The sequence below is a fragment of the Marmota marmota genome, unplaced genomic scaffold (genome assembly GCF_001458135.2).
Source record: "Marmota marmota marmota unplaced genomic scaffold, marMar, whole genome shotgun sequence".
NCBI lineage: Eukaryota > Metazoa > Chordata > Mammalia > Rodentia > Sciuridae > Marmota > Marmota marmota.
The window spans coordinates 136,354-161,712 of NW_026000226.1; the positions used below are offsets into that span (position 1 = coordinate 136,354).

Here is a 25,359-nt window from a genome sequence, read left to right on the forward strand (position 1 = left end):
GGAAGCCGAGAGAGAGCAAGCTTATAATGCACAAAGCATAAATCCCCAAGGCATTCTCACATTGGCCTATTTCTTCTAGCCAACCCCTACCTGCCTATGCTTGTCATCCAGTTAATCCTTATCAGTGCATTAAAGAATTGATTAGGTTAAGGTTCTTATAACCCAATCATTACACTTCAAAACTTCTTGCATTGCCTCACTCATGAGCTTCTGGAGGATACTTTATATTGAAACTGTAACACCTGATGTTGGTCCTGTTCAAATATAATTTATCCTGAGAAGACTCCATGAAACTTGCCCTGAGAACAAGGAGAATGGTCTCTGGAGTGGAGCTACAGGAGGCCAGGCTAATAGAAAGTGTTTGGATAAACTGTGTTTCATTTTGCAACTGTTGGTTTGGTATTTGCTTTTTGCTGGATTCCCTGTTCACTCCATATCCAAACCCAAAAAGAGTCCAGACTCCATGTGTTGGCAACTAAGAAAAACTGGAAAAAACACAGTTCTGACCTTGACACTCATATTGGCTGCTTCCATTGTGGAACAGTGACAGGGCATGCTCTCCTAAGGGCCACATAGTGCATGGTGGTCTGGTGTCTCTACTGCCTATTGCATCACTGCCATCACCACCCACCTATGACTTCTACTGGACCCTGCACTGCAGTGACATAAATGCTACCACCATCAAGAGCATGAAAGGAAGCAGGAAGGCTAAGGATGGGAGTTGGGGCCATAACACCTGTGATACACAGAATAAACCACAGTTCCTCTGGAAAGATAGGAAAGAAAGGGATAGATGCCTGTGTTGGTCATTGCCACAATATGCTGTTCAACTGTCAACTACAGTGGTCCACATGTTAGATTGACAGTCACAAACTACCCTGTTGCACAAGGTAGACAAGCCATCTGTTGTCAATCCTCTGGAGCTCTGGTATGGCTGAGTTGTAGCTGCTGCTGCCATTCCTACATCACCGCAGGACACTTGGCCCCAAGTTTAAGACTGTTGGATCCAAGATAGTTTTGTAAACCATGTCCACCACACTGCCAACTGCTGCTTCTACTAGACCATGATTCAGTCCCTGCAGATGTCTTGGTTTCCCAGAGGACTCTGCTTAACTCTGCAATAGTCATGGGCTCTGAGGAGATTTGCTAGGCCACAAGTACTCCACATGTCCACACCCAGACTGGAAGTACTTCTGATGTTCCCACTCCTTTCTTTGAAGAACGCCTCTCCCATTCATGACAGTCAGGACAGGTGAGCCCAGCAAGCCTATGCAGACAAGTATGATAGTGCAAACTGTGGACCAGCAGGCAGGTGATTATGTTAATGGACCCACCTTCTGTCTATATGAGCACAATTCCTCCCATACTAAGCAGAGAGGGGAAATGTGAGCATAGGAGGAGTGTAAGCAGAGTAAGACAAATAGGTGCCCACGTTCTCCAGTGCCTGGCTCACTTTTTTGTGACATAGGTAGACACCAGACACACTGAGGGCAGCTCTGCAGAGGCTGCTGTTGTATGAGCACACAAGTGGAGACAAGAGGATGGTACAAAAATCCATGCACTATAGTGAAGGAGGCCCCAAGAACACACCCACAGGGAATTCCATCACCACTCCACAGCTGCTCCTCCTGCTGCCAGGCTGAGCCTCCTTCAGCTGCTTTATCCAGAAGCAGAGGCTGCAGGTGCTGCTGGCACCAGGGTGTGTGACTCAGAGGGGGCTGCCCACTGTGTCCCTGATGGAGATGCCACTGGAGAGGTTCAATCTCTTACTTTACAGGGACAGACACCCACTCTGCCTGTTCATTCCCCAACTCATCAGGGCTATTGTCAGTGAATCACTAGGTGTGGAAGGACTGGGAAAAAACCTGACATTGAGAATCTCCCAGACTCCTCATGCAGGCAGGACCACCCACTCCACCGACATTTGCAGCCCTGTGGGCAAGCAGTCCTGGCCTCAAGCAGGGGCACTATAACTTCAATGACCAGCTGGGACACATCTAGGTCCTGCAGATCCTCAGCTGCTGCAAAGCCCTCCAGGACCTGGGTCACCTCCTGGCACCATTTCTCAATTTGAAGATTGCAGGACTTGGTGTGTAAAGATATACAATATATCACTTTTTGCCCATATGCTACATTCAACCATATCCAACACTTATTCAGTTCAATGCATTGCCTACGTCGAAGCTCTAAAGGAACAGGATTATAAGTTACTTATCTTTCTTTTTTTCCCCTTTTGTGACTGAGAATCAAATAACATAAATATTGCCAGTTTTAATGGACATTCCAAAGCAGTGTCTTGCGGGTCTCAGAGGTACATTCCTATAATCTCACAGACTCGGAGACTGAAGCATGAGAATCATAGTTTGAGGCCAATCTGGGCAACTATCAAAACACTCAGCAAATAAAGGAGACTCTGTCTCAAAATACAAATGACTGGGAATGTAACTCATTGCTAAATTGCCCAAGAGATTTTTAGTTTGAACAAACACAAAAACATCAAAAAGTCTTTTCTATAGCCCTTCCAATGCTAGAATACACTACTGTGATAAAATTTGTTATTCCACAGCATTATTATTTTTTAATTGAAAAGCACACAGATATCCAGGTGTGATGGCACATGCCTGTAATCCCAGATCAGGAGGCTGAGGAAGGACCAAGTGAGTATATCTTCCTCTTCTTCCTCCTCTTTCTTGCCTCACCCTTCCACCAGTCCCTTCCACCAGCAATCCCATTAGCACCAGTCACTCCATAACTCTGACAAGGTTGTCTCACACCATAGAGCCAATGCATCTGCAAACTTGATCAGGAAACTAACTGTCCAACTGATATCACTGCCACAGACACTACTCCCTCTTTTAAGGATGTGATTTGTAGATCTCCAGTGGGGATTCAACAACAGATCCTGCTCATTCTTCCAATCCAGGACCCTAGGCAGCACCAACAGAGTGAAAAAGGACTAGTCTACACTATCCCTAAACCTCAGGTCTCACACCACTACCCTTGTCCCACAAACCACTCCTCAGCCCATATCTGGTAGCACAGCAGCATCAAGGGAGAGCCTATCTCTGCAATCCCTCCCTGCTCATTTTCATGGATAATGCACTGGCATCCCTCCCAGCAGGAAGAGACTGCACTGTCATCTTCCAAGCCTGCCACTGATGACTGTCAATGTCATCCCACTTTACAAGGCTATCATCTTCCAGTCTCCTCCTGCCTCTACAGGCTATGGAGGGCTTCATGGGTCTGGGAATCCCCCATCCGGTGGCACCATTAACTTCTCCCCTTTGACTTGCATGTGGTAGGCACAGTGAGTGCAGGGACCAAGAGAAACTCTCTAGCATCCCAGCCCACAGCTTGCCTGGCAAGTATAAATTTCCATTAATAAGATATTTTTCTCAATTAGTAAAGTGTGTTTTGGAAATATTTTGCCTTGACAAATTTGACCTCAGCATGATTACTTTTACAAAGCCAAATTGTCTGAGAAGAATCACCTATTACTAACTGAACATTACTTGGCCTTGAAAGGAGAAGTAGGAGAATATTACAGATCAAAAAAAGCATTATGTTCATATTTTCCTGTTTGACATGAAAATTCCACATTGATTTCTCAGAGACACTCTGGTCCAAGTATGCCTATAGAGTCCTGAGGTCCCAACATTCATCAAGTAGTCAATTGGTTTTATTCTTTAGTAAAAATAGTAATAGTAGTGGTAGTAGAAGTAGTGGTAGCAATAGTAACAGTAATAATGGAAACAACATGACTGTAATGTATTATTTTCAAAAAATAGGACATGCAATATTATTTTGCAGAATCCTTTAGGAAATGTTGGTCCTCAATTTCTACCAGCTTATGTCCATTCAAAGAAACAAATAAAACCTAGTTCCTTATTGAAGTTTCTTTAAATGATATCAAGGAACTATGGTTAAGGTCATAAATGTAGATCATTTTTGTTCCTAGAGAGGTTACAAAGAGATTATAATGAGTCTACTCTTTTCTAACAGTGTTTGGTTCTGCACAAAATCTCTTGCATCCTCCCAATCTCAAAGTTCATAGGGGACAGAAGTCCAAACTCGCACTGGCATAGTACTTAAGGGATCTTATGAGCTGAGAGTACAAACAAATGTTGCAATTGATAGAATATGCAATATTATTGTTAAAAAAGTTTTCAAACTAAAACTAAAATATTAGAAATATTTTTACTGATCTCTATGATTCCTAGTTCTGAAAGTTCTGCATGCCATGTTCTCATACAAGTCTGATATAAGTCAGCAACACACGAAAGAAAAGGACTGTGATGAAGGAAACCAGAGAAACAAGATCAGCCTCCATTAAGTCAAATGTTTTTCCAAATCTTTCTCATCAAGTTGAAGCTCCCAGCTCCTTGAAAAATAATCTGTTTCCTTTCTTGGACACTGAAACTGACATTAAGGAGGCAATAATTCAGAGGGAAGAGTAGGCCCAGCAGGCATGCTCAAAAAGACCACATTTTGTGGATCTCACTTGAATCCAACACATTGCTTCCCTATCAACTTGAGAGTCAATGATATGTTGCATCCCAGACTTATTCCAGGAAGGTCTCAACAACAGGCTTCTTATATTTGTGCAATAAAACACTGCTGAGTTTCCTCAGCATGAACCCATATGGATGTTGAATACAACCTTTACATGTTCAACCAAGAAGAAATATGGGCTGCAGCACTCAGTTGAAAAAGAGATGGGAGGGATGATGCTCTGTTGACAACTGGCATCCTACATCTTCTTAGGAGCCCGGAGCCCAGAGTAGGCCTTGGCTACCTCCTGAGGTGATCTTCTCATGAGTAGTGCATGTGCTCCTTATAGATTGCAAATGATGCTCAAGACCGGAAGACGAAGAAGGAGGAGGAGGAGGAGGAGAAGAAAACAGTACTGCATGTTGCATATACATTCTACAGAGACACCATAGAACAGAACATGAGCTCTGCAGTGACACAGTCTAGCTTAGAGGCCTTACTTCAGGAAGGGTATGGGGCTTCAGTATGCTCTTACCAAGCGTTTTGAGGGAAGTGAATGGAATCTGCTTAGGGAGAAGGAATGGGGCCCTTGGAAGCATGCCCTTAAACTCAGGGTATCGCTCCTTCTCCTCAGGAGCCCAGGCACAGAAGGTGAGGCACTGACCTTGAGAGACTCGTCTGAAGGCAAGGCGGAGACTGGGCACTGGAGATGTGGGAGGAGAGGCCTGAAAGGATGAGTTGCCCTGGGGCTGTGCTTTCAGCGCCACCAGCACCAAACTTCCATGTCCCAGCATCCCCGGCACCCCACCCTCCGCCCCTCTTGATGGTCTCAAGGAGAGGGCCGGTGACACTCAAATAACTGGGTGCCCAAGCTAGCGCCCTGGGCTGGGAGATTTGGGAACCGCTACTCAGGACCCAGGAGCAATGTGGGATCTGGCCACAGTCCCAACTCCACCCATAGGGGCCCCTATGGCGCCACACACCTTCTAGGAAAGCAGGGTTTCCCCAGGAGCCACAGTGCTGCCCAGAAGCAGTGGTGGGCCCCGCCCTTTGCCGGGGGCGCCTTCTCTTGACCAACCGTCGGTCCCGCGAGCTCCCGGCGCACCCTTTCTCCGTGCACTGTTCCAGCCGTACAGGACGAGAACCGACTCCACAGGGTGCGGTTGGCCAACGGCAGTTGGCGGTGTCCAAGCCCAGCTGCCTTGGTTTCTTCTCTCCTCTCGGGAATGGACCCACCCCGTGCTCTGAATGGGCAGTCTCCTCAGCAAGCGCGGCTTCGGACCCTCTGGGCTGTCTGCCTATCTCCTGTTGATTGGCCTGAGCTGCCAGCCTCCAGCTCTGGGCGGCATCACCCTGCGGCCACAGCATCTGCCATCAGCCTTGCCTGCAGACACATTCACATGTTCCCCTTCTTCGTGTACCTTGCTCAGCTGGCTGCTACATAGGCCCTTTCCTGAAGGTGTTGCACTCCTCTCTGGGGATCCTACCTCCCGCCTCCTGGGACCGGGGAGGGGAGCATGTTGGTTCTGGAGAAAGCAAGGGCTGCCATGCAGGAGGTTCCAACCCTCCAGAACCTCCAGATCCATCCTCCCCAGCTCAGACTGATCCTCCAACCTTCACCACCAGGCTGAGGAGCCCAAGACATCTGTCCACATTCCTCCCTTTTCCTTAGAAAAGGAAACAGATGTGAGGCCCCAAAAGCAACCACATGAACTGATGGCAGCAGCAGTGGCCCTGGCTTTGGTGGCACAGGACAGGGAGGGGGAGGAAATGGAGGAGGAGGAGGAGGAGGAGGAGAGCAAACAGACAGATATGCAGGACAATCCGGAAATGAGTTCCCCCACCAATGGAGAAGTAGCACCCTCCAAGCCTCTGGAGACACAGGAAGACCTCACTGTTGTGACCTCACTCCTGAGCTTCAAGAGGGAGACACCATGCAAGAGAGGGATCCAAGCGTCTCCAGTGAACTTCTCCTCCGACATCCATGCTGCCCCAGGTGGCACAGCCCTATATGCTGACTTTGATGCAGCCTGATGCAGAGGCAACAGGGCTCCCTGAGCAGCACCAGACTGCTTCATGCTGCCAGGCAAGTAGATAAAGCATTGGATGAAGACTTTCTGCCCAGTTCTCTAGGGTCCCAGGAGTCAGGAGAGTGGATGCAGGAGGAAAAGTCTTCAACTAACTCATCAGAGAGTTATCTTCCACTCATAGCTGCTAGCCAGAGGCCCTGCAACAGAAAGACACATGCCACTGGCCCTGTACCTATCATTGACACTGCCAGTGGCGTTGAGGTGAGCTGCCACACCTCCTAAGGGTCCTCTTGTTTCTATGAAGGAAGACTTAGGAACCCTGCAGGAGGTTCTGCTGGAAAAAGAAGCATATCATGGAGGATGACATGGAGGCCTTGGAGGGTAAAACAGATAATGCAGCAGCCTGCACCACCACTCTGCCTGCCTCTTCTTTCTTCCCACCTACAGCCCCTGCAGGGACTGTTTACCCACGACCACCCACTGAAACCTCCCAGATCCCAGCTGTTCTTGCTACCACCCACCTTGGCAAAACAGGCTGCTTGCCCCTGATGCTGTCTGTCCCTCTAACTTTCCCCATACCAATTAGTGATGAGTATGGAATCCCTAATTGTCTTCTTCTACCTCTTCCTGCTAACCCTCCTCCTCCCTTGAGGCCCAGTCCCAATATGGGTATTATTGTTAGTGAGTATCAACACCCTACTCACTTGGCAAGAGCTGCTGCACCTCCCATTTCCCACTTTCCCACACCACATATCCTAGAGCCTTTCCCCTTCAACCTGCCTCCTGCAAAATGGAATCCTCAAACCTCAAGTGGATTTTCCTCCTCTTGTCCTGGCTTTAATTTAAGCCCACCAGCAACCTGGTTAACATCAGTTAGCCCATAACTCTGGCAAGGGTCTCTCCCACCACTAGAGACAATGCATCTGTGCACCTGGCCCAGCAGCCAGCTGTCAAGCTGAGGTCACTGCCATGGACAGTTCTTCCCCTTCTGTGGTGGTGATTTTCTGATCTGCCGGAGATTTCAATAGCAGCTCCAACCCCTATTCCCCCAGGTGCACAACCCTAGGTATCACAAGTAGGTGGGAAAGGAACCAGTCTCTACCAGCCCACCTACTTTTAGGGTCTCCTGCCCCAACTCCTAAGGAACCATCCCTTTGTTCCACACACCACTCCTCAGACCATATCTGGAATGTTCATGGGCAACAGGGAGAGCTTCTCTCCATAACACCCCTCTGCTCGTGGTTTTCCCATTTATGGATCATGTGGTGGCCTCTTTCTTAGATGGCAGAGACTCTATACTATCATCCTTCAGCCTGCCATGGATGATGCTATGGATACCACCCCTCTGTCCAAGGCTTTCATCTTCCAGTCCCCTCCTGTTTCCCAGAATAAATCCATCCAATACTCTCTTGTTGATGCTCCCTTGTTATGGGAACTTCCCACCCAGTGGCAATATTGACTCCCACCCTTTACCCACAAGTTGGTGTGTACAGCTGGTGCAGGGACCCAGCTCTACTCTCCAGCATCCTAGTAGTGCCGGAACCATCATCCCACATGTAGGGCTGCTGGTGGGCAGTGACTGACTGTACAACTCTTTTTCTTTTGGGGCAACCCGGGAAGCCCAGCCCCTGCTATGGGCTTAAGCTCTTCCACAGCTGAACCACTAAGTGGCAACACAAAGCAGCCAGGACTGTAGGTATCACATGAACACGAACCCCATTTTGCACACCACTCCACAACCTGCCAGTCTTTCCCAAGATCCCCAGTGCTACACACAGGTGTAACCACAGGTCTGATTGGGACTTACCAGCAGGATGAAAAGCACCAGGGGCAGCACTTTGCTCACACCACTCCTGGTCAAGTGGCATTCTTGGTACTTGGGGCTCCTAGGAGTGGAGGGAACTTTGGGTTTGGCATACCCACCCCAGGCTCCAGGTCCAAGTCTGGAGCCCACTTTCAACCAAGATGGACCTAAGGCAAACCAGTGTGGAGCACAAAGGAGAACTTTGTGGACACTCAGGGGGACGCCCCCTGGCTTGGCTGCTACACTGGCTGATCAAAGCTCTGGGCCATTTTTCTTGGTTTTGGATCTGGCTAGGGTATATTGTGCTAGTTACAGGAATTCCCTTTCCCTCATCTATTTGCGTCCATGGCTGCCTTTTCCCAGTGATGTATATAAAATCCTGAAAATATGGCTATCACCTTTGCTCAGAAAATTACCATTTTAGTTGCTCTTTTATTCCTGAAGACAAACTTCCCATTTCAATATCTCAAAATTGCCTGATCATTTCCATTCACCTCTGTGATGTCTCTGTGTGGGGTCTGCAGTTCACTTGGTCCTAGTTTCCTTCCCTCCTTACCAGCCTGGGCACTGGTTTTGTTTTCCTCCATCCCTTCAGGACACTGTGCTGCAGGTTGCATCCTGGTTCCTCCTTTTAATACTTTAACAGTGATTTTCCAACCTCCTCTGTCCTTCTAGCCCAAATACACACATGGATAATATATTTTTAATTGGACATGCCCTTCATTCAATGGCTATTTAAATTTATTATAGATGTATGAATGACCATAACAAAAAATATACCCTGGATCATATTTTAAGGACTAAATTTGCATGGTGTGGTTTGTCCTGAAAATGATCACATGCTTACCCTGTTTCATCTCTACATGGTTGACTTGTCCTAGAGTACTAGTTCATCCTAGCTCTGGAGCTCCATCTCCAAATCATCCCTCTTCAGTTGGGTATGTCTGGGCTGCACTCTGCCTCCTGCTCCCTGGGCAATACCTTTCCCACTCCTTGTGGCTGTTCCCTCTTTAGGGATCTTCACTGGCTTCTAGACAGCAGCACATACCTTAATAATTCTGTTGGTTAACAGAATTACTATCCCCCTTCCTTTCTAGGCAGGGACACACATGGGGGCACATTTGCCTTATTGCACCTGTCTCCTCAGTGTGCTCCGGCAGGGCCAGGCTCCAAGAGGTGCTGACTAAATGGTTGATGGTTGAATATGTGTGAATGAAGAAGCCTGAGAAAGAGAAGTCATGGCTATCATTCAGGAATGGGACTGATGATCAAAGATTGGTCAGGGCTGGGGAATTGTTTGGCATATCTAACCTGAACATGGCCTAGAGTTATATCAAAAAGTACCAAAATGAGAAACAAAAATTGGTCATGTGGCTGTCCTGAAGTAGCATGAACAACATCAGAGAACATCAGCATTGGATAAGCTTGGTGTCACAAACTGAATGACAGTTACCACCACTAAGCCCTAATTACTAACAAGGTGGCATTTGGGGAGGGGAGTCTTTGAGAGGTGATTGGATGTGGATGAGGTCATGTGAGTGTAACACCAACGTTGGCATTCGTGCCTTCAGAAGAAGGGACACAAAGCTTTTCCTCCTCTACATGAGAACACAGAAAGAAGGTGGCAGTCTCCCTGTCAAGAGAAGGCCTCAGCAGGAGAACCTAAATCTGGGGGAATCTTGACCTTGGCCTTTGCAGTATTCAAGAAAGCCAGAAATAATTCCTGTTCTATGAGGTACCAAGTCCATAGTGTTTTGTGATGTATCCTGAAGTAATGAAGACTCACTCTTAGACCCTGATGCTTTAAGAAGAATTCAGTTTCCCTCCAGTCTGCTAAGTGCAAACATCTGTGGTGGACACAGGTGAAGGCTCCTTCTTTACCAACTGTTGCCCTATATTTGCTCTTCCCTGTGTCCCCCAAACCTTAGGGAATGAAGGTGAACATTCAGAGAAATTTCCTGGCTTCAAACAACATGCAACCTGGAGCTTCCTCAGACTAACACCCAAATCACGAGACTATGGACCAAGTGCAGAGCAGCTTCTTCCACACCCACTCTCATAGAGACCCCCCATGATCACCAAGGTGCTCATTCTTCTTGGGTAGAATGAGCAATGAGCACAGCTTGTCCAACCACAGATGTACCTCTGGCTGTCTCGGGCTGAAGAAAAGGGACTGGGCTCTTTGGAGGAATCTCCTGGGTCCTACCCTTTCTTTCATATAATGATAAGAATGATTAAGTAACATGTTTTCAGGGCTGATTGTATTCTGAGCCTTGAAAGATTACCAACCTAAGTTTTGTCCTTACATTAATTGTGGGAAGCAGGTCCTGTTATGACTCCTGTTTAGCAGATGGGGGGACTGAGGCACACATTGGATAAAGTCTTTGCTCCAAGTTAGCATTACTGGGTTACTGAAGAAGGGTATAACCTAGGTTCTCTGGATCAAGACTTCAAGCTCTGAGTTGGAGCCTGTTAGGGTTTGGAAATGAGGTGTCCCCCAAAAGCTCATGTGTAAGATAATGCAAGAAAGTTCAGAGAAGAAATGATTGGGCTGCGAGAGCCTTAATCCAATCAGTGAATTAGTCCCTAATGGGATTAATTAAGTGATAACTGAAGGAGGTGGACATGGAAGCAGCAAAAAAAAGCTGACTAAAACAGAGTCAAACCACACTGAGCTTGGGAAGAATTGTTCCAAACCTGCTTCATCTGTGTAGATCATGGGGCTTACGGGAGTGTCAAGGAGGAAGAGAGGATTCTCCTTGAGGCAAGGGGACAGCCATGCATGTGGTGTGGTCCAGAGGACCTGAGGTGGATCCCTAACTCACTCTGGCCCACCGTCTACACACTCTCAAAGATGAGGACTTGGGATTTTATTGGTACTGGTCCATCTCTGGCAGGACTATTGGGTGAAGGATGTGTATGCTGAGAGCTGTGTGGGGTTATGTTGGTCATGTTGCACTCTGTGTGATGGGGATAGTGGTTGGGAACAAAAAGCGTGGGAAGTAGAGATGGGAGAGTATATCAGTGCATGAGTGAAAAATTAAGGGAGGACAGGAGGGAGACAGGGAGACAAACAGAGTGAGAGGAAAGTGAATGCACGAGTGTGAGGAAAGGAGCAGGAGACGGAAAGACAGAGAAAGTAAAGAATGAAGAAAGGATGGAGAGAAGGGGGAGAAAGGAGACCGAGAGAAATTACACACAAACACAGACTGGCTGGAGCAGGAAGGAGACAGGAGGACAAAGCTAGAGGAGGACCAAACCTTCCCGGTGTCCTGACTCCTCCTAGGTCCTGAGGTGGTGCCTTATGAGCCTCTAGCACTTCCTCATCCTCAGTCCCTCTTTTGTCTATATGTCTCTCTGGGAGGGTGTCTGCTCCAGCCTGAGAGGACAGGTGCCATCTGTTGTCTCCTATTCTGAGGGGCAGCACAGAGTTCTGGGGGCCTAAGCCAGAGACCAGTTTCTTCACAACACAAGGCCCAGCCTGTACCTGGGGATACTCAGGGGCACCATAGCAAGTGTTTCTCTTAAGGTTCAGAATATGTCTAGGGAATTAGGATGTTTACAACACGTCCTGATGATGAGAAATACCTCAAGGATCCTTGTGGAAGGGCTGGGGAAGCTGGTCACCATGCACACAGTCTGGGAGGTTGCCAAGGATCTGTGCCCACTCCCCACGTAGCTGGGCAGAACACTCAGGAAGATGATGTCCATGTGTGTAGACAGGGCCTCCTAGGCTGAGAAGTATCTGCACTCAGGCATTGCCAAGCATGGCCTCTAGAATCCAGACCCTGATTTCCCCAAAATACCTGTCAAGACCATCTTAGAGGGAGAAACGTTTACTTGAGTCACACAATTTCAGATGTTCAGTCCATGCTCAGCCAACTTCTTTTCTCTGGGCCTGAGATAAGGCAGAACACCATGGCAGAAATGTGTGGCAGAGGAATGCTGCTCAGATCACAACAGGAAGGAGAGTACGAGAAGAGAGAGTGAGTAAGAAGGAAGCCAGGGACAAAATGAAATCCCCAAAGGCACACCTCCAATGAGGCCAGCTGCAGACAATTTAGAAATATCATGTCTCCAAATAATTAATTAAAAGGGCCAGGGATATAGATCATTGGTAAAGTGTCCCAGGTTCAATTCTCAGTTCCGAAAAAGTAAAAAATTGTGGTGAGCAGGTTGGTACATGCATGTAACCCCAGCTACTGTGGAGACAGAAGCAGGAGTATTTCAAGTTTAAGGCCAGGCCTGGAAATTTTGCAAGATACTGTCTCAAAAAAGAAAGAAAGAAAGAAAGGATATGCATCTCAGTGGAAAGATCCAGTGAATTTAACCCCCTAGTACCATTTTAAAAATTAATTAAAAATAAAATTAGGGGCTGGGGATGTGGCTCAAGCGGTAGCGCGCTCGCCTGGCATGCGTGCGGCCCGGGTTCGATCCTCAGCACCACATACAGACAAAGATGTTGTGTCCGCCAAATACTAAAAAATAAATATTAAAAAAAAAAATTCTAAAAAAAATAAATAAATAAAATAAAATTAATTAATTAAAAATAAAAAAGAATATATCTCGGGGCTGGGGTTGTGGCTCAGTGGTAGAGCACTTGCCTAGCATGTGTGAGGCCCTGGGCTCAATCCTCAGCACCACAAATAAATGAATAAAATAAAGGTCCATCAACATCTAAAAAACAATATTTAAAAAAAATATGTCTCCTTCCCCCCTCCCAAAAAAAGAACAAGAACAACATGAATAACAACAGCTAAAGCTCCCCAAAACAGAAAATAAAAGACAATAACAACAATGAAAAAAGTCCCATGGAGACTCTCTTCATTTGAATATAGAGTGACCAGGGAATCCAGCAAAAAGGATATGCCAAAGGATCACTTGAGAAATGAAACACCAGGTATCCAACAACTTTCCATTAACCTGGCTAAACTAAACAAATTGCATTTGAATAGGAACAAATTTAGGCCTCCTAAAAATATGTGCAAAATAAATATATATAAATATCATTAATGTGACCTGTTTTCAAATGGGGGAAAGAGAAAGATGACATTGCATTCACTGAAATTTTGGGGATTTTGTTTTGGTTGTTTGTTTTGATACTGGGAATTGAACCCAGGGGCCCTTAACCACTGAGCCACATCCCGAGCCCTGAGTGAGAGGCACCTGAGACGAGGTGAAAGCAAGGTACACACACTTAGGAGTTGGGGACTCCATTGTGCAGGTGCTGGGGGTGGTGAGGAAGTCTGGACTGCCAATTTGTGCTGCTCTGCCTGAGGCTATGAGATGAAAGGCCTTCATCTTCCCCTTCAGGGTCCCCATGGGCTCTGTTATGAAGCATGAAGGGCCCAAGCCACAGGTGCAGGTAAGACAGGAGCTCTTCTCTTGATGCAGTCCTTCCCAGGAACTGAGAAGGAGCAGTGTCACATGAGTTGCTTGGGGCCTCACTAAATTGCTGAGACTACTTTTGAACTTGTAATCCTCCTGCCTCAGCCTCCCAAGCCACTGGGATTACAAGCATGTGCCACCACACCTGGCTCACTCATTGAAATTTGATAGAAAAATGATATTTCCTGAAGGAACTAGAAATTAATGTGATCAGTTGAATCAATCTGCTGATTCATTAGTCAAGGTCTCTCTACATCATCTCATCCCAGGAGGAGTCCTATTTGAACACAACCAAAACTAGGTTGCTTTTTTTAAAAGTATTCCAAAAAATGAGATTCCAGCTGGGGTTGTGGCTCAGCAGTAGAGCGCTCACTTAGCACATGCAAGGTGCTGGGTTCAATCTTCAGCACCACATAAAAATAAATAAAATAAAGGTACCGTGTCCAACTACAACTAATATATATATATATATATTTTTTAAACAAGATTCATTTAACATGAGACCAATTATGAGGTAAGGAAAACAGTAAGATCCAAATGATTTGAAATTTAGAAAAAGCTGTAAAGATCCCAACACACAGAAGGGGATTAACAGAAAAAGACTGAGGGTTGGTAGGAAAAAAGAGTGCCATTTCCCTCCCTGGAACAGAGGAGTTTGAGAATGTGCACTCCCAGCCAAAGCTCTGCTCCCAGACCCAGCTCATTTCCCCACACTCTGTGAAGGGCCTGGAACCTGGTAGGACATTAATGGTTGATCTACCCAATTACAATGCCCAATTTAAATTCTGAATTCTCAAAAATTTTCAGCACAGGAAAAGCAAGTGAAGATTAAAATATTACCTACAATTTCCTCCATGCGATGCATGCCCCATTGCCTTTGATCTTGAAAGGTATGAATTTATGCCATTTGATAATATTGACAATCATCTTGAATAATCTCTATTAGGATTAGTAAGCAATGCTTTATGTGTATAATATATATCAGAACCATCCCTACTCAGAAAGGATGAGAAAATCTCTAAAATGAACTTATAAAGTTGGTGTATAAGTCTAACCTAATATAAGGTAATGGCATTTTTATCTTCATATTAGAGAAAATGTTCTAACAGGATTATGACTTTTATTAAAGGTGTTGTCAACTTGTGACATATCAAAATAAAAATATCCTTCCTGGCTATATTTCAATCAAAATCTGATTAGAGTATAGAGGCAGGGGAGGGCAAGGCCAGAGGAAGAGGAAGATCTCCCAAATAAGAGGCCTTGGTGTGCTCCAGACACAACACCTGAGCTACTCTGAGCCACCCTGAGCTACTCTGGAAGACACCTGAGCTAACCTGGAAGCAGCAAGGGCACTGGAGATCCCATCACAGCAGGTGACTCCACTGCTGTGTATCTGGTTTTCACTTCTCAGATGTCGATAGATAGCAGTTATGCCCCAGGGGGATGAGAGGAAGTTTGGAGAGTACTCAAAACAAGAAGTGCTATCAGGCTGCTTCCTACATGTGTGTCACTCTGGATCACACACTCTAGGAGTGACAGGCAGGGAGTGGTGCTTTCAGTTCAATGGATACAGAAGGATGTATCTCTTACTTGCATCCACGATAGTTGCTAAGGGTCCATTGGCACGTGAAATGAAAAAACCCTCACTTCTTCTGACATAGATGTCACCAGTTCATATATCGGGGCACATCTATTAACACAGGTTGAGGGAACCCAGGAGCAGAGGCCCTTCTTCCACCTCTGCTCAAAGCATATCAGTGACTTTCTTTCCAAATAGAACTTGGAATCTATGAAGACAGGGAGATACTATTATGGTGTTGTACTAGCAATGAAAAAGCTGTAATACAACTTTACACACATAAAAGTCCTGGCTTTTTGAAACTAAGAGTTAATGAACTCATCAAAATTCCCCCCAATGTGCATTTGGCCCTGAACAGGCACATGGCTAAACTCTTTCAAGAGCGTACAGATGTCCCTTCTGCCTGGCCTATCATGAAAAAAAACATATGCCCAAAGTGTGGATGCATCTACTGCCTCAACTGCTTGGATTCCCTGGAGAAAGAGCCTGATGGGGGAGACTTTCTGGTGTCTTGTATGCCCCGTGTTCTATAAAAAAGAAAAAAAAAGGGACATCAAGCCCAATCAGGAGCTGAGAAAGCTGGTTTCCACTACCAAGGAACTGGAGCCCCAGCTGCAAACTGCTCTACTGGTGAACCCAAGAATGTGGAAGTTGCACATTAAATGCGTCACATACTCTGCTTCCTCCCCACTACCCGGCCAGGAAAATTCACCTGTGTAGTTGGCTCTGCATTCCATATGGTGACTAGGCAAGGTCTGGCTCCTGAAATTGGGATGTCACTGTGGCATTGATGTTTCTCAGTCATAATAACATGTAGAATCACCTTGTGATCTTGAACATCAATGCTGATGTCTTTGTAGTGGCTTAGGCAAGGGTTCTCCACATTTAGTGTGCTGTGATTGCCTGGAGTGGTTGGTAGGAAGCAGAGCCTAAACTGGGTGAGTTCAGCCAGCATACTGCAGACTTGGGGACCACTCTTAAGAAGCAAACCAGAGCCACTGAATCTGAGCTTCTTTGTGGCTAGATACCCATGAACCTAATGTGAAAATCTCCCAGTACCTGTAATAATTAGAACTTGCCAGTGTGACCAGGAATTTGCTTCATGAAAAGGTCTGATTTGGGACTGGAAGTTTAGAATGGAGATCGATCCTGCCCATGTGCTGAGCTTTGTGTTTTCCCTTCACAATGGATATGACCTTGGATGTTGACAGGGCCAACAACCTCCTGGTCTTTTCGGATGACCACAGAAGTGTCGGATGTGGGAAAATCAAACAGTACCAGCCACTGCAGCATGAGAGACTTGCCTTAGCCCTGTGTGTCCTGGGCTCCTCTAGATTCACCTCCAATCGCCATTACTGGGATGTGGTTGTTGGAACAAGCACAGAGTGGGACTTGGGCACGTGCAGGGAATCTGTTCACCAAGGAGGATGGATTCAACTAACCACAGATCTTGGATTCTGGACCATAAACTTGAGAGCTGATGGCTGCTTCTCTGCCAGCACTATGCCACAGACACCCCTCACTGTGGACCCCAAGCTGTGCCATGTGAGCATTGTCCTGGTTACGGGCCTGGGAAACATTTCCTTTTTCCATGTGGAAAATGAATCCCATCCCTTTACATTCATGGGAGTTTTAGCTGAAGGATCACTGTGCTCATTTTTTTGCTCCTTCAATTCCACCAAATGGTAACCAGGGTGTCCTGAGTATTTGTCCCCTAATGAATCTGGGTGTGTCCAGTTTTCTAGCCCCCATGGGCAAGCAAGATAAGCCTCCACAGCAAAGAAACATGGACAGAAGATGACTTGGTCCTCACATCTAGGCACATTGTGAATGGTACAAATATTAAAGTCATAGGTGAGAAATATGGAACACTTTGTGAATACAGTTCACCTAATTAAATTCACAAGAGTACAAATAGGGCTACATATTGATTATTGTCACCATCAAACTCATCTAAAATCTTTATATTTTTTGTATGCTGGAGAAATATCCCTATTTTTAGATCATTATGCAAATTTACTATTTATTTCTTCACATTCAGTTTATGTTATGCAAGTTATGAATGAAATCAATTGGAGTTGACCAAATGAAACATGATTTTCTAAAAAAAAATTAGGGGTGCAATAGCTTATATCCACTAGCAATTGTGTATGTGTGTGTCTGTGTGTGTGTTGTGTGTGTGTGTGTGAACATACAGAGAACCAGATAAATGCCCATATGCCATCCAAACCCCAACACACAATTTTCACTCACAATACTCAGTGTAGCTCATATTTTCCTAGATGAGTGCTCATCTGCATTAATGACCATTCAAGTACTGTAGATATTGCTGATTGGTCCCAAGTGGGAATGTAATTCGATATACTCATTATGGAAACCAGAAGGGAGTTCCTCAAAAAATTAAAAGTACAACTAGTATATAATTCAAAAACCTGTCTTCTAGTTATATGTGCAAAGAAAACAAAATCTGTATGTAAAGGAAACATCTGCATTCCCATAACCCAGTTATAGAAATGGCTTGAGTATCCCTCCACAGAGGAATGGATAAAGAAATGTAATATCTGTACCCAATGTCTCCTGACCCAACCTTCAAAGGAAGGCAGTCCTGCCATTTGCAATATGCATCACAATATTGATGGACTGGAAGACATATTAGAGGAAATGAGCCAGACATATGAGAAAACAAATACTGCATGATCTCACTTATGTGTGGGATTTGAAATAGTGAAGTCTTAGAAACATAGTAGAATGGTGTTCACCAGGGGCAAATCGAGGTATAATTTTCAATGGGTGTGGAGTTTCAGTTCTACAAGTTGAATAAGTTCTAGATATCTAGTGTGCAGCACAGTGACCCTGGGCAACATGTCTGCATTATATTCTTAAAATGTGCACAGAGCAAAGATCTTAAGTGTCTTAATTCTGACCCTCTAGAAAATTTTATGAGGTGCTGGACATGATAACTACATTTCTGGCAATCATTTCACAACGTATCCATATATAAAACATCAAGTGTACACAATTAGATATATGCAATGTTTATTTGTCAGTTACACCTTAATAAATACCAAGTTATGAAGTATGTGCTTGTGTGCAGGTGGGAGGGAGGCAAGTACAGTGCATATGTTTACAGAAGAATCTGTGGGCGTCTAAGGCTGTTTTTTTGACAGAAAACCCTACTTCCTAAACTTGGGAGACACTGGTCCATAGAAGTGGATTAGAACTAATGCTAGGATGTGCTGAGAGTGGGAGTTTCTCAACAAGTTTCTCAACCTGGAAAGTGTCTTCATTGATAATGTGGACAGAGTCCAGAAGCAGGAGCATGGGTGTTCAATACCAAATACTCCAAACCCAGGATGTCCTGGATGTCTAGTGCCATCTGCTGGTTGACAGACCCAATTACCTGAGACAGGGGCCCTCAAATTCCCTCCCTGCTCAGCTCTGCAGCCTCAACTGAGTCAGAACCCTGGAGCTTTCCTCCTCATGCATTTTGGCAGAACAACTCTGGGTGGGCATTTGTCCACACCTGCTCTTCTGTCAGAAACACAGGACCCTCCCATCATCCTGATGTGCCCAAGACACCCACCCCAGAGTGTGACTTCTGACACTGCACATTTTTGCATTGAAAGAACAAAATGAGGCACATGATATAGGAAAAAAATAATAATTCATTAATGAATTAACTCATTCTCTTGAAACATCAGTTTCTATTGAGACACAGTGGTCCAGAGTACTCTATAAAGAGGAATAAGTGTGGAGGCTCAAGTTTTGGTACTCCTACGCATTTCTGATTGTGTCAGTAAAAGATAAGGAAGAACACAAATCATATTTCAACCCCTAAATGTTGTGGCTTCTCAGTAGTTTAATGATATTGTCTTCTTCACATTGACACATGAGAAGATTGAAGATGTTTTTAGTTAGAGCCTTGGGATTTTAGCCTTCCAAGAAATGAAACAGAACTTTCAATTTTGCCTTCTTCCTCTTCTCTGGAAAGGGATAGGTGAGTGCTCAGAGAGGTGATATCCACATGTGATTAAATCAGTTATGAGAATGGTGACTTCAGTAAATGACTACTGAGCTATTTTGGTGAAATCTGGAAGAAGGTGGGGTTCACACCACACCCAGTGAGACCCATATTCCTGCAGAAATACCCTGATCTGTCCTTCAGACTGTCTCCCAATCCCCTGGGGGCATGGGTCTAAAACTCCAGGTAAACTCAATGTGAAAGGACTGCTAACCCAGTATTTTTTCACCATGTTCAGGTGGATGTGTGTACTTTTGGGTTTGTCTAAAGAGATAGCAGGATTTGAGAACTGGGGTTGTGTCTTTGCTTTGATTTGAAATGACCAATGTCACTGGAAAAGACTTGCAAAGGAAAACTTAAATATCTAATAACTTAAATATCTAATCCAATCCTGCCCAGACAAGCCCAGCTCCTGATAAGTTTTTCACTTTCAATCTTCAAATTCTGCGGAGCTGGGGTTGTGGCTCTGTGGTAGAGCACTTGCCTGGCATGTGTGAGGCACTGGGTTTGATTCTCAGCACCACATATAAATAAATGAACAAAATAGAGGCCCATTTAAAAAAAAATAAAGGAATTTCTTTTAAAAAAAATCTTCAAATTCTGATCACCTGTGAGTTCTGTATAGAAATGAGTAAACTAGTTTCAAGACTTTTAAAAAGTGGATCTAATTTTATGTAAGTTGTTTAATAAAAGGAATAATAACATTGTAAAAATATCTATTCCTTTGGCCATGGTGACTAACAAAGGAAAAAAAAAAAACAAATAAACACATGACTTTGAATTGCTGATTGTTGGAATATATTTCAGATTTGTTTTCCAAACTTTTCAACCAAGATCTTCCCAATGACAGAGAAAAAGAACTTTCAAAACAATCGTTGTGCTCTGGAGACTGTAAATTCATGAAGGATCTGATAAGGATTAATTAACTTCCTTGACTCAAATTCAAGGTGGTTTCACCTGGGGCTAGGGGCAAAACATTTTTTGAAAAATAACTTCATTGTTTTTGATAAACCCAGCCTAATTACCTCTTAAGATTGGGAGCCATCTCGCCACAAAGGCATGAAAAGTTAATTATGGCTTTACTATAAATTACTTCGATTTCTAAAGTTGCTTGGAATGCCTTCCTGTGCCTTGAACTTGAGAAACTGATGTGACTCCATCTTTAAAAATAAATAAATAACAGCAGCTTCTACCTCAAGGCCTGTCCTAAGGAAGGGGGCATGACCCTTGTCCTGGGAAAAACCCACAGAGCACTCCTAAGCACATACCCACCCTACTGAGTTGTTTGTCTGCAAATAGCAGGAGAGGTCTATGGTGCCAGGTGTCTCTGACTCAGTTAGGCTAGGTGAGGACCCATAGCAACCCCCCTAGCTACTGAGACAGGGAAAATACCTGGAATGCCAGATGACCCCCAAGTAGTTTATGGTGGTTGACAACATGTTGGGAAACCATGTAGTTTAGACCCCTCATGGCCTAAACCAATCAATTCAAAGGAATCCCCCTCTTGTACTAACCAATCACCCCTACCCAACTTGTTCCCACCATTGAATGTGCTAATCGATGTTAAGAGTTGTTGTTTGACTTTCCCTCGGTATGGAATGATTTGCTGTGTGATGTTGTGACGCATAGAGTATCCCCCCAAAACCTATAAACTCTCACTGAACAAAGGACCAGGACTCACTCCCTAGGACCGCTGCCTCGGGATCGGTTGTGAGTCCAGGCCGGAGCTTGCAATAAAGACTCTTGTGTGATTGCATCGGATTCGGCTCCCACGAATCCGATGCAATCACACAAGATTCTATTGGGGTCCCACGAATCTGGCATAACAAACTCGTGCCTGGCTTTACCTGACCAGATAACAACCCTCTCTGAAATGTTAGTGGCGCCTCATAAATTCTGGCTTTCCCTGGCCAGATAATGACCCACTTTGAAACTCTAGTGGCACCTCATAAATTCCATGTTGAGATCTTATTTACTCCCTAAGTGCTGGGCCATTAACTTACTATCCGCTTTTGTGTTATACTTGTCAAAATTCTGTTATCTGTCATCAAGACACCCCCTTTTTTTGTAACTTCGGTGCTATAAAGCTGTGCTTCTAGAGCACTGCAGGGCTGTCTTCTATTCCTGTAGTTTTCGGAAGAGACAGCCCCGGCCGTCTAATTTGATTTCAATTGGAGTTGGTGGTCTTTTCTTTGCATCATGGTTTAACAGTTTTCATCAAGAATAATAAGAGGGGGTCTGGGGCTGTGGATCAGTGGTAGAGCACTTGCCTGGCGTGTGTGAGGCCCTGGGTTCGATCCTCAGCACTGCATATTAATTAATTAATTAAAGGTCCATTGACAACTAAAAAAAATATTTAAAAAAAAAGAATAACAAGAGAAGGCTGGGGTTATACCTCAGTGGTAGTGCTCTTGCCTAGAATATGTGAGGCTCTGGATTCAACCCTCAGCACCACATAAAATTAAATAAAGGTATTTATTTAATTTTATGTGGTGCTGAGGATTGAATCTATTAAAAATGAAAGAATAGAAATAGAAATCTAATGATTTGCTTTAAAAGTTTCTCTTCAAATTCCAAGTTTTATCATACACAGACATAATACTTAGGAGTTAATTCAGAGGAAGGAGTGTTGTCTGAATTTAAAGAAAATACACACCTTCAGGATAGATTGCTTTTCTTTGCATGATGTACTTTTATATATTTTCAGAAACACTAAACAGCTCCTTTATTCCAGTAATAAATCTATCACAAAATGAATGAAAGTGAAGGGGCAGGATGTGAATGAGGGAAGAAGAAAGAACTTCTATGCAAAAAAAAAAAAATCCTGTAGGAAGATCTCACTCCACATCTGACCAACTTCAGAATCAGGTGGAGGTAAGACAAGACTCTTGTGGATGTGTTTCCAAGTTTACAGTATTATTTGTGTCTTGCTCTTGTGTTTTCTAGAAATTAGGAGAGAGTCTGGCCCCAGGAATTGAATTGTATTGAACAGAACTGATGAAAACAGCAAGTGGTGTCTGGGGCCACCTTCCTATCAGGCAGAGCATGTGCACAGAGGGACACTGGGTCCCCTTCTCTAGGAGCTGTGAACAGGACATTCTCAATAGCCAGATGGAAAAATGGTGGTCTCTCTCCTCTCCGTCAGGTCCCAGCCTGAGCAACTGTGGAACATTGCTGATTCATTCCACCTGGCAGCTGCTGCTCTGAGTCTGTGTCACAGTCAGGTTGGACCCACTGTGGAGCCAAGGAGTCCCTGAGCATTCACCAGTTTTTTTCTATATTAAAAGAAAAATGACTCACATATGTACATATATATTATATTAGCCACAATGAAGAATGTAAAATAAACAAAGCAAATTAATCCTAATATCCAGAGAATAATTATCTTAACATGCACATCAATTTTCAGGCTATTAATTAGATATTTTTTTCTAACTATGTCTTCTACATCCAATATGTATTTTAAACTCAAAGTACAGATAAGCCTCACTGCCGGTGACAAAATCCACTTGAGGCTGAGGGATGCTATTTTTGTTGTAAGGGACAGATGAGGCAGGACACTGAAGACAGCAGGAAACAGTTTTATTTGGCTGCAGACAGGTTCAGAGGACACAGCTTTCACTATAATCAATTAATCCCCCTGAACCCCGAGTTCAGACAGTTGCAGAACTTTATACCCAGCATGTAAGGGGAGGGGCTCAGAAGTTCAGAGCTTGCAGAAGTTCACACAAAAGCAGCTTTTTCTTTCACTGGGCAAATTAACCCTTCAAGGAGAGCTCCTGAGAAGGGGAGAACTTCTCCTCCCCTTTCTTCTGCCTGTTATTACCTTGGAGTCCCATTAGTAACATCTTCTCTTCTCTTTGAAATGTAAACATCTCTGTGAAGCTCTGGCTCAAGGCCAGAGGCCTTGTTAAAGGATCTTTTTTTTTTTTTTTAATCACACTTTGCATTTGCAAATACACTTCTAGAAAGTACTATCCGGGATAAATGTTCGTGAAAAACTGGTAAAGGGGCATTCCACACTTGGAGTGCTGATCTCTTTCAGGCCAGTGGCTGAGTAAGACAGAGCAACAGGAAATAGGAAATTTAACTATATTGAACCTTATTGTAGAGATTCTTTTGCTGATAATCCTAAAACCAATTATGGTGAAGGTTTCTGAAGAAGCTTAAATAAGATTTCCTGTGGAGGAAGAGGTGCCACTACATTTTGGACAGCTTGGTTCTGTTTTTATTTTATTTTGTTTTGTTTTCCCCATCAACTCCACTCCAAGATAAAACATGCACAGCAACATTTCAAATACAGAATATATGGGCCCCACGTGTTCATGCAGAAGACTCCCTTCTCTGCATGAACATGTTCACAGACCCCCCAGTGGACAACTGAAATCATGAATAGTACTGGGTCCTAGATACATGGCTTTATCCTACACAATGCACACTTATGATAAAGCTCAATTTCTAAATCAGGCACAGGAAGAGATTAACAACAATAACTAATAGTGAAATTAAAGAGTTATCACAATGCACTGTAATAAAATTCATATGAATGTAGTCTTTGTCTCTGAGAGCAAGATAAGTAATATCTTTGGATATCTGCTGATCACAGGTAACTGAAGCCAATGAAAGCAAAGCTGTGGTAAAGGGAGGAACTGCTGTATTTTTCCTCCTTATTGCCTTGTACTCAGAGTGGCACAAAGAACATATGTAATACTCCTGTGCAAGTAAATATGAAATAGACCAGCTCATTCATCCCATGGAATCTCCTATTGATTCAGCAGATGTGCCCTGGAGGCACCCTTGCTGCAGTGAAACTGGGTGCTGAAACTTGGGTTTTCTGCCTGTTTTGACCCCCGAGATGGGGTAAAAGTAGGAGCAATCATAGCTGAAAACAGGGTTATTCAGAGTGTTGGGCCCCCTGGGCACCATGGAAGATCTCAGGCTATGGGGCCTCCAAGGGTTGAGGCCTAAGATTCCCTCAGAGCATTGTATGGTGTCCAGGGCTGCTCTCCTGTCTGCTGTGATGCTCAGGGATCCAAAGGTAAAGCTAGATCAGGGTCAGCCTCTCTCTACATGAAGCCCCTGAGTCCTGATGAAACAAACTGGAAACTCAGGGGTGCTATGGAACCACAGGAGGACTGGGCTAATATGTCCAAATATTGGTCAGCGCTTGGATCGTAGTGTATGTGGGAGCTGTAATGCCAGCAGCAGCAGAAGTACCAGGGGGATACAGTTGGTGTGGCAGTGAAGGGTGGCTGAGTGCTGGCATGGGTGGTACCCAAGGTGGAATTTGTGTGTAAGGAGTCCCCAAGCTGAGTGTGATTTGCTGTGCATGCCTGGCTGCCCTGGAGCAGAATTTGAAGTCAGGGCTAGAGTTGGAGCTGCCAGATCCCCAAACAGGAATGAGCTGTAAAAGGGGGGAGTTCATGCTGCTGCCTACTGGAGCCTCAAACAGGGACAGAGAAGTGTCTGGACCAACAGGAAGTCACAGGCTTGCCGAAGATGTCTTTGCTGACACTATGCTGACTCTGGCAGGATCTGAAGGCCCTGGGCAGAAGAGGAGGAAGCCCCAAAAATAGAGACTGTTAAGACAGTGCAGATTCCATGGGGGATGATACTGGCTAAGGAATGAAGCCTGCAGATGTGTTGGCTGTTGGGCTGGAAGAGATGGTAGATGCACTGATTTGCAGGATGTGAAAAAGCAGGGGCCACAGGATCCATGGTGAGAGGGACCTCTGAGACGAGGTGAAAGCAAGGTACACACACTTAGGAGTTGGGGACTCCATTGTGCAGGTGCTGGGGATGGTGAGGAAGAGTTATCACAATGCACTGTAATAAAATTCATATGAATGTAGTCTTTGTCTCTGAGAGCAAGATAAGTAATATCTTTGGATATCTGCTGATCACAGGTAACTGCCAATTTGTGCTGCTCTGCCTGAGGCTATGAGATGAAAGGCCTTCATCTTCCCCTTCTGGGTCCCCATGGGCTCTGTTATGAAGCATGAAGGGCCCAAGCCACAGGTGCAGGTAAGACAGGAGCTCTTCTCTT

The 25,359-nt window shown here is 44.7% G+C and overlaps 1 protein-coding gene across 1 annotated transcript; it reads left to right on the plus strand.

Annotated features, from left to right (window-relative positions):
• The first annotated feature begins 15,654 nt into the window (after positions 1 to 15,654).
• On the plus strand, positions 15,655 to 17,093 carry LOC107160922 (ret finger protein-like 3). Its single transcript, XM_015507495.2, is given in 4 exon segments — positions 15,655 to 15,798; positions 15,800 to 15,943; positions 16,472 to 16,942; positions 16,944 to 17,093. Coding segments are annotated over 4 exon segments (909 nt in total).
• Positions 17,094 to 25,359: the final 8,266 nt, after the last annotated feature.